The sequence below is a fragment of the Sarcophilus harrisii genome, chromosome 3, assembly GCF_902635505.1.
Source record: "Sarcophilus harrisii chromosome 3, mSarHar1.11, whole genome shotgun sequence".
Classification (NCBI taxonomy): domain Eukaryota; kingdom Metazoa; phylum Chordata; class Mammalia; order Dasyuromorphia; family Dasyuridae; genus Sarcophilus; species Sarcophilus harrisii.
The window spans coordinates 230,806,584-230,821,092 of NC_045428.1; the positions used below are offsets into that span (position 1 = coordinate 230,806,584).

General features: G+C 35.4%; 1 protein-coding gene and 1 non-coding gene across 7 annotated transcripts in view; one reads left to right on the forward strand and one right to left on the reverse strand.

Annotated features, from left to right (window-relative positions):
• The first annotated feature begins 3,443 nt into the window (after positions 1-3,443).
• USP25 (ubiquitin specific peptidase 25) overlaps positions 3,444-14,509 on the forward strand; it is a 183,872-nt gene continuing 172,806 nt past the window's right edge. For 2 of the 6 annotated variants that reach the window (XM_031959168.1, XM_031959170.1), the window contains exon 1: positions 3,460-3,939. In XM_031959168.1, the coding sequence (XP_031815028.1) occupies positions 3,895-3,939 (45 nt within the window). In that variant the 5' untranslated portion in view covers positions 3,460-3,894. Of the gene's footprint in view, positions 3,940-9,418; positions 9,621-14,509 lie in introns of those variants that run through there. The other 4 variants (XM_031959171.1, XM_031959172.1, XM_031959178.1 and 1 more) reach the window with 3 other exon arrangements.
• LOC111720131 lies at positions 10,067-10,170 on the reverse strand. The gene has a single exon (XR_002769966.1). It is a non-coding gene; the product is annotated as a U6 spliceosomal RNA (small nuclear RNA).

The window sequence follows — 14,509 nt, forward strand, 5'->3', positions numbered from 1 at the left end:
ATCTTTTTCTTTTATCCTAATTTCAAGAGTTAGTAGACTCTCGTGGGGTATAAGAAGTTTCTTGGTCCAGCTCCCTAAAAGTTATAATTTCCCGAGAAAAAAAGCTAAGTACTAATAAATGGAAACAAATTCCAGAAGTTTTAACTACCAAATATGAGTAAACTGGCTCCATAAAGCTTAAAAGTATATTTGATGCTATATACTTTTGCTCGGAACTCTAGTCTAAGTAATCTCCCAAGTAGCTAGTAAAGGAGGAAAACTGCAACAAAGTTGCACGGAAAGTATGAACAAATCAAGCTGATACAATGGTTAGATTTCAAACCTAATTCTCAACTACCCCCTTACTGGAGCGCTTCTGGAAAACTTGGAATGGAGTGTCTGGAAGTAGCAAATGCTGAACCATTGTGCTCTCCAAAGGTGAGAATGCAGAGGATTAAATAGTATAAAGTCCTGTTCCAGGAGTGTCAAACATACTGCAGAACTAAATATAGTGTGAACCATTTTAATTATATTAAACTGTAATTGGGAAATAGTTAACAGAATAAATAGTGGTACCATGTATTTTTCAAAGTCAATATGCTGTCATCCTTATGTATGGTTTAGTGGAAGCCACTTCTACCTGACATCACTGCTTTTAATCACATTCCAACTTATTTGCCAACACGGCCTAGTGAGGTTAGAAGTTGTTTTCATTTCTATCCACATTTGCAGTTGCGATCTACCATGTGCACAATCTAGAGTAAAGATCATGGAAGACCGAATCTGGATCTCTGAGGAATATTTGATTAGGAGAGAGCAAATCTAAGTTGGACAAAATCTGTGGGGAAAGCACCTGACATGCAATTGGTAGGTCAATCTATTTCTCAGTGTATAATTTATTTCCGAAGAATGCTCTGTAAAGTGATAGCTTATTACGTTATAGTAAGACTTTTGGGATTCCTATGATAGACTGAATTAAATTGCCACTTCATGGAGGTCTTTTATATAAACTGAAAATGTCAATAAATTGAAAGCTTTATTCAAAAATATTAATAAAAGCTTGGAACTTATAATAGTTTGAAGCCTTTCCTCCAGTGGACAAACTCAATTATCTGCTCCTTAATGTTTTTCTATTATCATTACAGACTTTGAGACAAACTTCTAATTCCTACATAAATATCAGCTATCATTATTTCTTCTCACTTTAAATTTATTTTCTTACTTTTTCCATCTCAATTGGGTGTCCACCTTTTTAAAGACTGCACACCCTGCTGTCAATATATTCTAGAACACTCAACTCCCTGAACATATGACAATTGAAAACATTCTTTCCTTTAATTGTATACTTTAAAAAAGTATCATCTATTCTTTTTTTGCTCACTGTGAAAATTGTGATGTAATAAGGTAGTTCAAAGTATTTGATGATCTGTATATTTCTAGATACTATTGTTTTTCTTAAAACTTTAAAAATATAATTGGTATGAAAGGTAAGAACTTTATTATGATTCAGGTTAAAAAAAAAAAGTAGTTACCTTAGAAAAGGCTTTATCTGATGAACAATTACTAGCAGCTTGAGACAAAAAAAAAAAAAAAAATGAAGCCTAGTGCTCAAGACATAATGAAGTAGATGAAACTGTATGAATTTATTACCAAATTTCTACCATTAATTTCTAGGGGAAAAAAGACATTGGCTACTGTAGTAGTAGCATTATATTACTCTGAATCTATTTTCAGTTTGAATACTCTAGACAAATGCTGTGACTTGTAATGTAGGAAAACATATCTATCTATCCATGATTGCATACTGGATTATGACTTTGGGAAATTGGATATCTCCTGTATGACCTTGAATAAATCACTTGATTTCTCTGGGCTTCAGTTTCTTTCTCGGTAAAATATTTTGTCAGTTAAGTGTATTTATAGTTACATATGAAAATATAGAAAGAAAATATCAAAGAAGATTGTTTGGTATGAATGCATTTTCACCTAATGGTTTTTAGGATTAATAACTTTTCCTGTTTTGAATCAAATTAAAGATAGTTTAAAGCATTTATTTCATCTCAATTATAATTAAATTTTTAAATAATTTAAAAATCATAATTTTAATAATTTAAAATTCTTATTATTAGTGTACAATTTTTTGGGGAAAAAAATCTACTTCAATAAATATGATCATGGTAAAACTTTGATTAGTGAACATCCACAAGTTTTCAAATAAAACTGAACTCCAAATTTTTAAAAGTGGTAATATGTATTTGTTGACAAACTAGGTCATTAAATAAAACCAAAAAAAATGGGCCTATGAATCTGAATTATAATTGAAATTACATTCATAATATGCAGAGTTTATGCTAATGTTAGTTCCTCTCCAATTTCCCCTACCAGACTGTGAAGCTGAAACTGTTTTTTGGCCAGAAATTTCTCGTTGCCTCAGAGTGGTGTCCCCTCCCCCTTCTATGTATGGGGAAGGGAATGTGTAGCCAAGAATGAAGTCATATGTACAAGCTGTAACTATTTTTAAATCGTTAACCTAATTTGGCAACATTTTAAGGTATAGCCGAATTATGAATTAGCTATGTCACTATTTTGTCTTAAAAAACCCAAACTCAACATTTCGACCCCTCCCCCCATGCTGTAGAGAATGTTTCTTATGTAGTGCTTGCTACAGCTCGGCAGATATTATTTGTCAAGGAGGAGCTGGGGGGAAGGGAAGTAGGGGTCCCGGTTAAGCAGAATCACAAACTGACAGTTTAGAAACGGGGTCCCACCTATCCGGTTTCCAGTCCTTTGCGTGATTCCCACTTGAATCTGCCAAGAGTCGTTTCTTCTGGTGAAATTCTTAGAAAGAAGGGCGGCGTGCAGGAGATTCTTAATGAAGTTTATGAAGACAGGGGGAGGGACATTTGCTCAGAGACGGACAGAAGGAAAAGGATGGAGCAAACTCCAAGAAGCGGTCGTGAGTGTCTATGTTCATGTCCGAGGCCCTGGGGAGGAGGGTGTCCTCCCGGGGACGAAGCCAGGACAGTCGGACCCTGAGGAGCGTCTTTCTTCACTGAGGCCAGAATCGGAGATTTCATTCTGGGTCTGAGGCTGCAACGGGGAGGGGGATGCTAGCGGGCCCCGGGCCGGCGAGAGGAAAGAGGTCAGTCCTCTTGCCCAGAGCGCAGGGTGTGTCCCGAGGGGCTGCGGCAGCCTCCACAGTCACAATGTGAGCTCCGAGGGCGGAGGGTGGGGGGAAGAGGGAAGCAGGACCGCGAAGAAGGCCGTCCAGCCCTGAGAGAGAGAGAAAGAAGAGAGGAAGGAGGAGGGGGCCGGCGGGGCCGCAAGGGTAGAGGCAGTGACGGCAGTTGGGGGAAGGGAGGGGCAGGAGGAGGACAACGCCATTCCGGACCCGGCCACTCCCTCCTTTTAGTCCGTCAGCCCCTCGGTTCACTCCCTCCCTCTCCGTCTCCCGGAGCTCAGCTCAGCCCAGTGAGTGACGGGCTTCCGCTTTGCCGCCGCCCGCCGCGGTCTTTTAGGCTTCGGAGTTCCTGCTCACCCTCTCTCTTTCCTTTCCACCTTTCCTTTCTTTCCCATGGCCCCGGCTCGTCGGGGCGCCCTGGGCGTGCTGCGCTGAATCCAGGACCGCCCTTCTGCCCCCTTCTCCCCCCGCCCCGGCTCTTCCTCCCTCCCTCCCTTCCAGACCCTAGTCGCCTGAAGCCGCTTTCATCCCTTGCCCGCAATCCTCACCTAGAGCCTGGCTGAGCTGTCCTGGGGGGGAAGGGGAAGAGGAAGAGGAAGAGGAAGGGAGGAGAGGAGAAGTAAGTAGACACCGAGAGCCTGCGAGCGAGAGCCAGGCAGCCGCGGGAGGAAAGAGGACGACAAGTAGGAGGAGCAGCAGCAGCAGCAGCAGCCGCCGCAGCAGCTGCGGGGGCCATGACCGTGGAGCAGAATGTGCTGCAGCAGAGCACCTCCCAGAAGGTAAGGGAACTCGGGCGGTCCGGGCGGGCGCGCCCCCGCCCCCGCCCCCGCGCGCCACGCTCACGTTTGTTGACTTATTCCGGCTTCCCCTCCCCCCGGTGCCCTCTCCCCTGCCGACCCGCAGCCCCGGCCCGTCTCCCGCTGTATCTCCCTTTCATTTTTTTTTTTTTTTTTTTTTTACCTCCTTGTCCCCTAACCTCCCGGCCAGGTCATTACATTCCCCTGTATTTAGGAAGTGCCAATCATAGGCCAAGCGCCGCAGAATGTGGCAAAGCCCTCCCTTTCCCAGCGCACAGCCTGGGGCCTCGGATCGGGCCCCCAAGCGTCCTCCCGGAGCGTCCTTCGCGCTCCGGGGCTAGACTTGTTGACTTCTCCAGCCTGAAGCTGCCGGGAAATGGGGCCCGAAGCGTGTGGGAGCCCCGCGCCCCGCGACTTCGAGTTGGCTTGCTTATTTCTTCCTCTTTTACTTGTTTTGTCACTTTGGCCCTAGAACTTCCTTTCTAACCCTTGCTACCCTCCGCCCTTAGTCGTTCTGCTTCGGGTTGTCTCTGGGGGAGCCACAGTGAAGGTTTTTTGGGGGGGCGAATGGGGTGTACTTGAGCTGTGCAGTATCCGCCACCGCAATCTTCCTGGTGGCTTGTTTATATTGTCCCCCTCTCGGGTTGATTTTTGATTTTTATGCTAATGAAAATTTTTAAAAAGGACGAACAATTCTTATTCTTTATGCATTTAACTTGGACTAGGTCAGAAATAGCTGGGGTGGATCCTTTGTATGAGAATTTTTGTTTGTTTTGCTGACTTTCTTAGGTTAGAAGCTATGGCTGAAGAAGAGAAGAAACCTCTGGCCAAATTCATATGCCATAGAAATCTTTTGTCTCCTAAATTTGACCTTGTTCCATTTTTGACAGTCACCCCAGATCAGATGTTCCTACAGTTAAAATATTGATAACTTAAGTTTTTTTTTTTTTTCATGAAGAAGAGGAAAGAAAGAAGTATTTATTAAGTTTCTTCTGTGTGCCAAGAACTTACAGAATATTATCTAATTTGATCCTGACTACAATTCTGGGAAGTAGGTGCCATCCATCATGAGTTGAGGAAACTGAGGCAGACAGCATTTAAAAAGATACACTTAGGACCATACAGGCTGGATTTGACTTCAGATTTTATGACTTCGTTTCACTGCCTTTTTTCTATTGCTTCAGTTAAACTGCCTTTCAGTCCTGCAAAACCTCAAATTTGTAATAGTGAATTGTGTTGAGAGGTACATGTTGTCAGATTCTGCCTTCATAATCTTGTCTTTGAACCATTTCATGAGAGAACAATAAATAAATTTGTATTTCTCATTAATTTGTTAGAGACACAGTTAAATAGGTAGTTTTTCTTTAATCTGTATGGGAGAGCTGCAGGAATGGCAGTTGTGGAAAAACTTGTAAAACCACAATGTATGTTTTGTTTCTTTAGCTGAGTACCCTACCATGTTGGAGTAGAGACATCAAACATTTGTGTTTTCCCGATTACCCACATATTCAAAGTGTTTGACTCTATCAATCTTGAGTTTCTATCTTTGAGTTATAATTAATTAAACATTGATTAATAATAAAATGTAAGTTAATGTTGTTACATGTATTAAAATATTAGTTAATATGATTTTTAAAATGTTAAGGCTCACTGAGATAATTGTAGGTACCTTATAAGAAGTACGGTGAAATAATTACAGCTTTAATTTACCTTCTTACTCTTTAAATTTCATTTGAAGACACATTAACAAGTTTAGTAGAAAGAACTTTTAGGCTTGGAATCCAAAGAGAATTGAGTTTAAGTACTTACTAGTTGTTTTACATGGCTGCCCCAAGACTTGCTCTCTTTTAAGTCTCAATTTCCTCATCTAGTAAAATGAGAATAATTCCAGTTTTTGCCTTATAGGGTTGTTGTAAAAATCCAGTGAGATATTTTCCTTAAAGTACTTTGTAAACCTTAAAGCCTTACATAAATTTCATATAATCCCTGACACCATTCAAAAATAAATCTAGAGTTTGAAGAGATCTTCAAGATGATTTAGTTCAGCTCCTTCATATTAATGAACCCTTTTTGAAAAGAAGAGGGAATTGTTAAATTGAAATATTGCCACTATACTTGATAATTCACACTATATATCTTTACTGTATTAGGATTTATTGGGAAAAAAAAGATGGAAACTTCAAACTCTACACACTAAATTTTAGTTAGCAACTACTTTAACAAAGAGTGCTACTAGCTAACAGTAACTCTTAAGTCCTGTGTTGGGAAAAGGAAGTTAGTAGGAGGAAAAAGTAATCTAGAACAAGAGGGAAATACAAAGACTTAAGAAGACACCAAGGACAAAAAAGAAAAGGTACTAGTAACATTTATCCCAGGTATGTACCTCTCGTTTAGATAAGTTTAGTGGGCTATAACAATCTAAACAGTGTTCTAGGTTAGGGTTTAGCAATGTATTCTTTATAGTGGGTGGAATCTAGTACTGATAATTAAATGCTGTCAGCAACTTTAAGGTTTTCAGATTGCTTTTATTTCCATTACCTCATTTGAATTTGATAATAATCCTACGATAATTATCTCTATTTTACTGCTTAGGAAACATGTTTAGAAAAGCTAAGTGAATTATCACACATCTGGTAATAAGTGAGGTAGAATTTTTAAGCTCTGCCACATTGTCTCTATACACAATTTGATAGTTCTTTTGGGGTTGACTTAATAATTTGCTAAGATGGTTTAATAGAGACCAGCATTTAGTAGAGAACAGTGTATGATGTTCTAAATTTTCTTTGGGCTAGAAATAATTAGATTTGAATTTTAGTCCCACCTTTTTTTTTTTCTAATCACATAGCCACCATCCTAACTAAGGTTCCCATTACTTCTCACTTTTTTGCAGGGGTTCCCTAATTGGCTTCCTTGCCTCAAGTCTTTCTTTTTTCCAGTGAATAATTCTACAAGTGATTTTCTTCAAGTATAGATCTGAACTGTATCTCCTACTTAGTAAATTTCATTTTACCCCTATTGCCCTCTGACTTGCTTTTAAAGCCCTTCCCAACCTGACTGCAACGTATCTTTTCAGCCTCCATTTGCCTTACCTCCAGCATACTATGATTCAGCCTAGCTGTCCTTCTCTTTGTCTATCACTTATGGTACTCTATTATACCTCTTAAGTGTCTTTATACTTGTTATGTTCCATCCCTGGAATGTGCCCTCCTTTTACTTCCCCCTTTTAGAATTCCTTTCTTCCTTTAAAACATAACTCGAGCACTGTTACCTTCTATGTGAAGTTTTTTTTGATTTTCCCTTTTACTAGCATTCTCCCTCCCTAACTACATAGAATTTGTTTAGTATTTCTTTTGTATATTATTTATGTACATGGCATCTCTTTGCTTAGAACAATTATAATAGGAATAGCTTTCATTTATAAAGCACTTTAAGGTTTGCAAAAAGTTGTACACATATTATCTTATTTGATCCTCTTAACAATCCTATGAGGAGTAGGTGGTTCTATTATCCCTCTTTTACAGATGAGGAAAATAAGGCAAATAAGTTAACTGACTTAATCCAGGGGCATACTGCTAATAAGTATCTAAGTCTTTTTGAACTCAGGTCTTTACTATAAGAAAACATTTTTTGTGCCACTTTACAGCTTGAAGAATATAAATAAGAATTATTCAACTTCTTTTCATTTCCCTAACTTTTTAACTCTATCAGTCTTGTTTCCAACTTCATTATTCAACTGAAACTATTCTCTCCAAAGTTACTAATCTTTTAATTTCCAAATCTAATGGCTTCCTCACAGACTTACCTCTTCCTTACATCTTACCTCCTTCCTTACCTGTCTGTAGCCTTTGACATTGTTAGAAAGAATGAAGTTGTGTAATGGATAGAGTTCTCCTGATACTGCTTTCTTCTGGTTTTTTGATCTGTTCTTTCTCAGTTGCCTTTGCTGATCTTTGTCCAGGTCACACCAGCTAACCATGACTGTATCCCAAACTTCTGCCCTGGGTTCTTTTCTTTTCTGCCTCTATACTCCTTCTCTTAGGATCATTAGCCCCATGATTTCAGTTATCATTTCTTTGTAAATGTTTCTCAGATTTATTTATTCAGCCTTAACTTTCTCACTTGAGTTTTTCACTTTCATCTCTCCAACTGCTAGTTGAACCTCAAACTAGATGTCCCCTAGATATCTTAAACTCAGTATGTCCAAAACTGAACTCATTACCTTTCCCCTAAACTCCTTCTTCTGCTTAACTTTTCTCTCAAGTTGGCTTCTTTTAAGGCCCAATTAAAATCACATCTTCTACAAGAAACTTTTTCCAATTAACTTAATTCTGATTTAATTATTTATCCTGTATGTGGGGTTTGGTTTTTTTTGTTTTTATGTTTTTGTTTTGGTATAAATTTGTTGTCTCCCCATTAGATTCTCAGCTCCTTGAGGAGAGGGACTAGGTTCCCCCCCCCACTCCCCACCCCCCGGTGCCACTTGACAACCCAGTGCTTTAAGCATTGTTCATAGCATAAGGTTGACAATTAATAAATGCTTATTGCTTGCTTGATTTATTATTAATGTAGAACAGTAGAGTCAGACTCCAATAGAAATGAGACCTTCTAAACTACATAAGAATTCCTATGGCATATTGGCTTTGTTTTTAAAAATGTTAGAATTTGTATGTTTTGTTGGATTTTTCTCCATTTTATCTGGTGAAGAGGACACTACCATTCTCCAGGTACCTAAGTATCATCTTTGATTCTTCTTCCTTTCACCCCTCCTCCCTTTCCATCCACTCTGTTACCAAGTCCTCTAAATTGTGCCTTTGTAACATCTCTCTGATATGGGTCCTTCTCTCCTTTGATACTGCTTGGTACCACCCTGATGTAAGTCCTCATTACCTCTGCCTTTCAGTTTAACTTGTACTTTATCAAAGTAATCTTTCTAAATTTAGGAACTAAAATAGTTCCTAAAAAAACAAGCCTATTCATGTTATTTTCTCTGTTTAATAACTATACTAAACTTGAAGTTTACTTCAAGTTCAAATAAAAAATTTCAACTTTTAAGACCTTTCAAAAACCTGGTGCTTTCTTCCTTTCAAAAAGTCTTGTTATTTTCTACCACCTACTTTCTGATCCTCCCTCCTATTCTTCCTACAAGACATTCCACTTTCCAATTAAGCATTTTCACGGACAGTATCCCATACTTGAAAACTATCTTTCTTCTTATCTCTGCCTTCTGACTTCCCTGATTTCCTTCAGATGTCAACTAAAAATCCCATTTTTTGCATGCTTATCCTACCTTAGCCTTGGTCAAGTCATTTGACACCTTAGTTTAGTAGTAAGAGTAACTGGGAAGAAGGATGAGTTGTTATATATATATATATATATATATATATATATATATATATATATATATATATATATATTTCTTGCAGTACTTTGAAATGACAAAATTATGCAAATCCTTAAATGCTGATTTGAGGCTCCTGTCTCACACCTCTTTTGTTTTTCAGAGTGAATTTTAGTCAGTTGTGGGATAAAAAAGAGAAATTAAATTAAAAATAAAGGTTTTAAGTTTTTACAGATGGGAGAATTACAGTACTGTGGAAAGAAAAAGAAGAGTAGATGGGAAGAGAAATGTTGTAAACTTAAGTAAAAGGAGTATGTGTCAAATGGTAAGCTTCATATTTCTACATCTACATCTACATAGTAAAATAACTAATATGATGAATACAAAGAAGCATGGAAAGGCATAAACTTAATAGATTGAAGTATTAAACAGGGCACAATCCACAATGTATTTATGCAATGACTGCAACAATGCAAATAGAACCACCATAAAAAAAGCAAAAGTTTATATTGCAAAAATATTGCAAAGCCCAAAGAAGAAATGTGAGGAATACCAGCTCTCCTACTCCTTTACAGAGAAAGAATGTCCATGGGTATGAAACTTTGTATATATTTTCTAATGTTTTTGATGTTTTGATTGGTTTTGCCAATTATTTTTTCTATATTTACAAAATATTCTTTGATACACTCAAATGACTCCGGGAAGGAGAAGAAAAAATGTGGGAAGAAATTTAGGAAATGTAAAAATAAAACTTTTTTTTTTTCCTGAGGCAAAAATGTGGAATGCTTCACAAATTTGAATGTCATCCTTGAGCAGGGTTCATGCTAATCTCTGTTTTGTTCCAATTTTAGTATATGTGCTGTGGAAGTAAGCATAATAAAACTTTTTAAAAAATAGTTTTTAAAATGAATTTCAGCAATGTAAAAACAAAACTTTTTTTAAAAAATAAATCTGAGATTCAATCTTATATATACCTCTCAGATTGTCATAAAACTAAATTTAAAAGTGGTACAGTCAGTAAACTAGTAGAAGACTTCTTTATGGAATAAGAACTTTTATGTTTAACTAGAGGAGAAAATAATTCTAAAAGAGTTCTAGTTAAATCTTGTTTAAGGAGCTTTAATATAAGACCAAGGAATTTAGACTTATGTAAAACTGCAATCATTGAAGATGGTTTTTTTGTGTATGTAGTTGTCTTTTACTACATTGTCAGAGTCATTGTGTATTTTGCTTACTTCACTCTGTTAGCTTATGTAGAGCTTTCCATGTTTATCTGTATTAATCACATTTGTCATTTTTTTGAAACTGAAACTGAAGATCTATTACATGTAACTTGCTATTTTAAATATACAACAAAGTTATCATGTAACTTTTTTCTTCTCACTACCTCCTTTCCCCTACCTCCACCCTGGAGCAACCATTCTTCTTCTCCTTCTCCTCCTGTAACACAAATATGTATGTATATGTGCATATTATGTTAGTATATGCATGCACGTGTACCCATACATGTGCATATAAGTGTGTGGATTGTATATATACACGTACATATGTATATGCATTATATATACACTTATATACTGTGTAGATATATTTATACACACATATAAATTTCAGTTTTTTTCTCTGGATGTAAACAATATCTTATTTGCATTTTGCAATTAATAATAGAATAACTTGGTTGTTCAAAGTTGTTCTTAAACAATATTACTGTTACTGTATACAACATTCTTTTGATTGTGCTCATTTTGCTCTTCATTATTTTGTACAAATCTTTACATGCTTTTTTTCAAAAATCATCCAGCTCATCATTTCTTATAACAAAGTAATATTCCAGCATGAACAAGTACCACAGTTTGTTTAGACATTACTTGATAATGGGCACATTTATTTATTACTTCTATTTATTTCTCTGGATGCAGATAGTGTCTTCCTTCGTATATCCTTTGTAGTTAATTTGAGTATTTATAGAAGTCAAAATGACTTATTTTACTTTTCATTATTTCATGCAAATCTGTTTTTTTCTTGGATCAAGCTTATCATTCCTTAGAGAATATTAGTATTCTATCACAATCATATACCATAACTTGTTTAGCCATTCCCAATTATTGTGCATCTCCTCAGTTTCTAATTCTTTGTCACCACAAAGTGAGCTTCTATAATCATTTTAGAATAGAAGGGTTATTTTCTTTTTTTCTCTAATTATCTTTGGGAAATGTGGTATTGCTGGGTCAAAGGGGATATAGGCAGTTTAATAACTCTTTGGACATAATTCTGGATTGCCCTCCATAATGGTTGGATCACTTCACACTTCCACCAACAATGAATTCCAGCTTTTCTGCGCTCCTCCAACATTCATAACTTTATCCTTCAGTCAATTCTGATCCCCAAGATTGTTTTAATTTGCATTTCTGTAATCAATCAATAATTATTTAGAACTTTTTTATATTATTATAAATTGTTTTGATGTTTTTATCTAAAAACTGCTTGTTTATATCCTTTGACCCTATATCAACTAGGGAATGACATGTATTCTTACAAATTTGACAAAATTCTTTATATGTTTGAGATATGAGACCTTTATCTGAAGAACTGATTATAAAAGGTATTTCTCTCCAGTTTGTACATTGTACAAAATCTTATTAACCTAATGTAATCAAAATTATCCATTTTATATCTCACAATGCTCTCTATCCTTTGTGTATTTATAAATTGTTCACCTTATCTCTAAGTCTAATAATAGGTAATATGTTCCATGTTCTTCAAATTTTCTTACAATTTTTTTTTTTTTATTTCTAGGTCATGTTTTGTTTGTGTGTGGTGGAGGAGTTGTTTTTACCTTATCTTGGCAAATGGTATAAGATATTGTTCTATTATGCCCAATTTCTGCCAGACAGATTTTTTCAACAATTTTTACCAAATAATGAATTCTTGTCCTAAAAATGTAGTCTTCAAACTATATTAATTTGCTGCTGTAAATTATATGTCTATTCTTTTCCACTGATCTACCTTTTGATTTCTTATCCAGTACCAGATGGTATTGAAAATTACTGCCTTATAATATAGTTTAAGATTTGATACTGCTAAGCCTCCTTCCTTTAAAATTTTTTCCATTCATACCTTTGATATTATTGACTTTTCTTCTTCTACATAAATTTTATCATTTTTTCTAGCTCAGTAATTTTTTTTTTTTTTTTGGTTATACAGTTGGGATGGCATAGAATAGATAAATTTTGGTAAGATTGTCATTTTTATTATATTGTTCTTGCGTACCTGAACTGTCAGTATTTCCCCTTTTATTTAAATCTGATTTTATTTGTATACATAGTTGTTTGGTTTTTTTAAAATGATTTTGTTCTTATAGTCATAGTCCTGCAGGGTGCTATTGTTGATATATAGGAATGATAGTGATTTATGTGGATTTACTTTATCTTCTGCTATTTTGATGAAAATTTTAATTATTTCAGGTAATCTTTGAGTCTTTATATTATCATGTTATATACAAAGATATAATTTTATTACCTCACTGCTCATTCTGATTCCTTCTAATTTTTCTTCTTCTTTTATTGCTCAGATTTTGAATACAATATTGAATATTGGTGACATTGGGCATCCTTGTTAAACACCTGATCTTACTGTGAAGCTTTCTAGCTTATCTCCATTATAAATTACGCTTGCTGCTTTTAGATAAATGCTTTAAATTTAAGAAAAAGTCCCTTTATACTTAAACTTTTCATTGTTTTTAATGGAAATGAGCATTGTACTTTATTTTCTGCATCTATTGATGTGATCATATGATATTTTTGGTTATTTTTATTATTGATATAATCAATTATTGTTAAAAAATGAAAACTTCAATCCTAAATTCTTAGAGTGGAGTAATTATTACATTTCTTGCAAGAAGTGGGTGCCGTATCCCTTTGAGGAGGTATAAATGAGATTTACAGAAGGCAGAACCAGCAACTATATTCTATAAACTTGCCCTGCCTCCTTGTCCCCTCCTCATAATTTCAATTATAGGAGACCCTTCCAAAGTCTAATATTTTATGACATTACTACTACATGCACTTCTTTCTTCGTTTCCATATTTTCCCTTCTCTTTGCCACAGCATCATATGTTCAGAACTGTTGGATGTTTCCTCCTTAAAGGAGAAGTTAATATGCATGAGGCTTATTAAGCATGCTCAATTATAAAAATTTTGCTTGCCTGAGGCATAAATCCAGGTCATTTGTACTCAACTAGCCCCTGCTATTACTTCTGTTGATTTGAGACATTCTTTAATTTTCTTCAGCCAGGATGTACTGACCTTAAAACTTACATCACATTCTTTTCTACCATAGTAACAGAGAGGGAGGCTGTAAAACTGAAACTTTTCAACAGTGGGGGAAAAAATTCCTTACAATTTTACTTCTCACAGTTATGTTAACAGATTTTCTCTGCATTCCATTTGCTCATAATGTATAATTTTTGTAATATATCCATGTAATCTTTTAGCTAGTATTTTATTTAGGATTTTTACTAACATTTTTAAATGAAATTGGTCTATAATTTTCTTTCTTTTTATTCTTCCTGGTTTAGGGTATCAGTTATCACAAATGTTTCATGAAAGAAGTTTGACAAGATTCCAAATCATTTATTTAATATTGCAATTAGTTTTAAAATATTTTATTTAATACACACACACACATATACATATACATATACATACACAATTCAAATATTTAATAAAATTCACTTGTAAATCCATTTGGTTCTAGTGCTTTTTTCTTAGGAAGCCTGTTCAATTTATGGCCTGTTCAATTTTCTTTTCCAAAATAGACTAATTTAGATTCTTTAAAAGAATGTGGATGAGGCAAGTGATGGTTAGAAGTAAACTTAGAAGAATAATAAGGTAAAAAGACACAGAAGGACAATAATGAGGAAAAATAAAATGGAGGGCAATACACAAATAGTCATATCTTCAAATGAGGATGGAATGAACTTACCCATAAAATAGAGAAATAAAATGAGTTAAAAACAGAATTTTTCAATATATTCTTTACAATGAACACATTTTAAAATGAGAGATATATGTAGAGAGTTAAAATAAATAATGGGAATAGAAATTATTATGCCCCAACCATTACAAAAAAAAAAAAAAAAAGCAGGGATAGTAAGTAATCATGATCTCAAAGTTAAAGCTATTCTAGATAATTTGTATTTTTGTAAGTATTCTT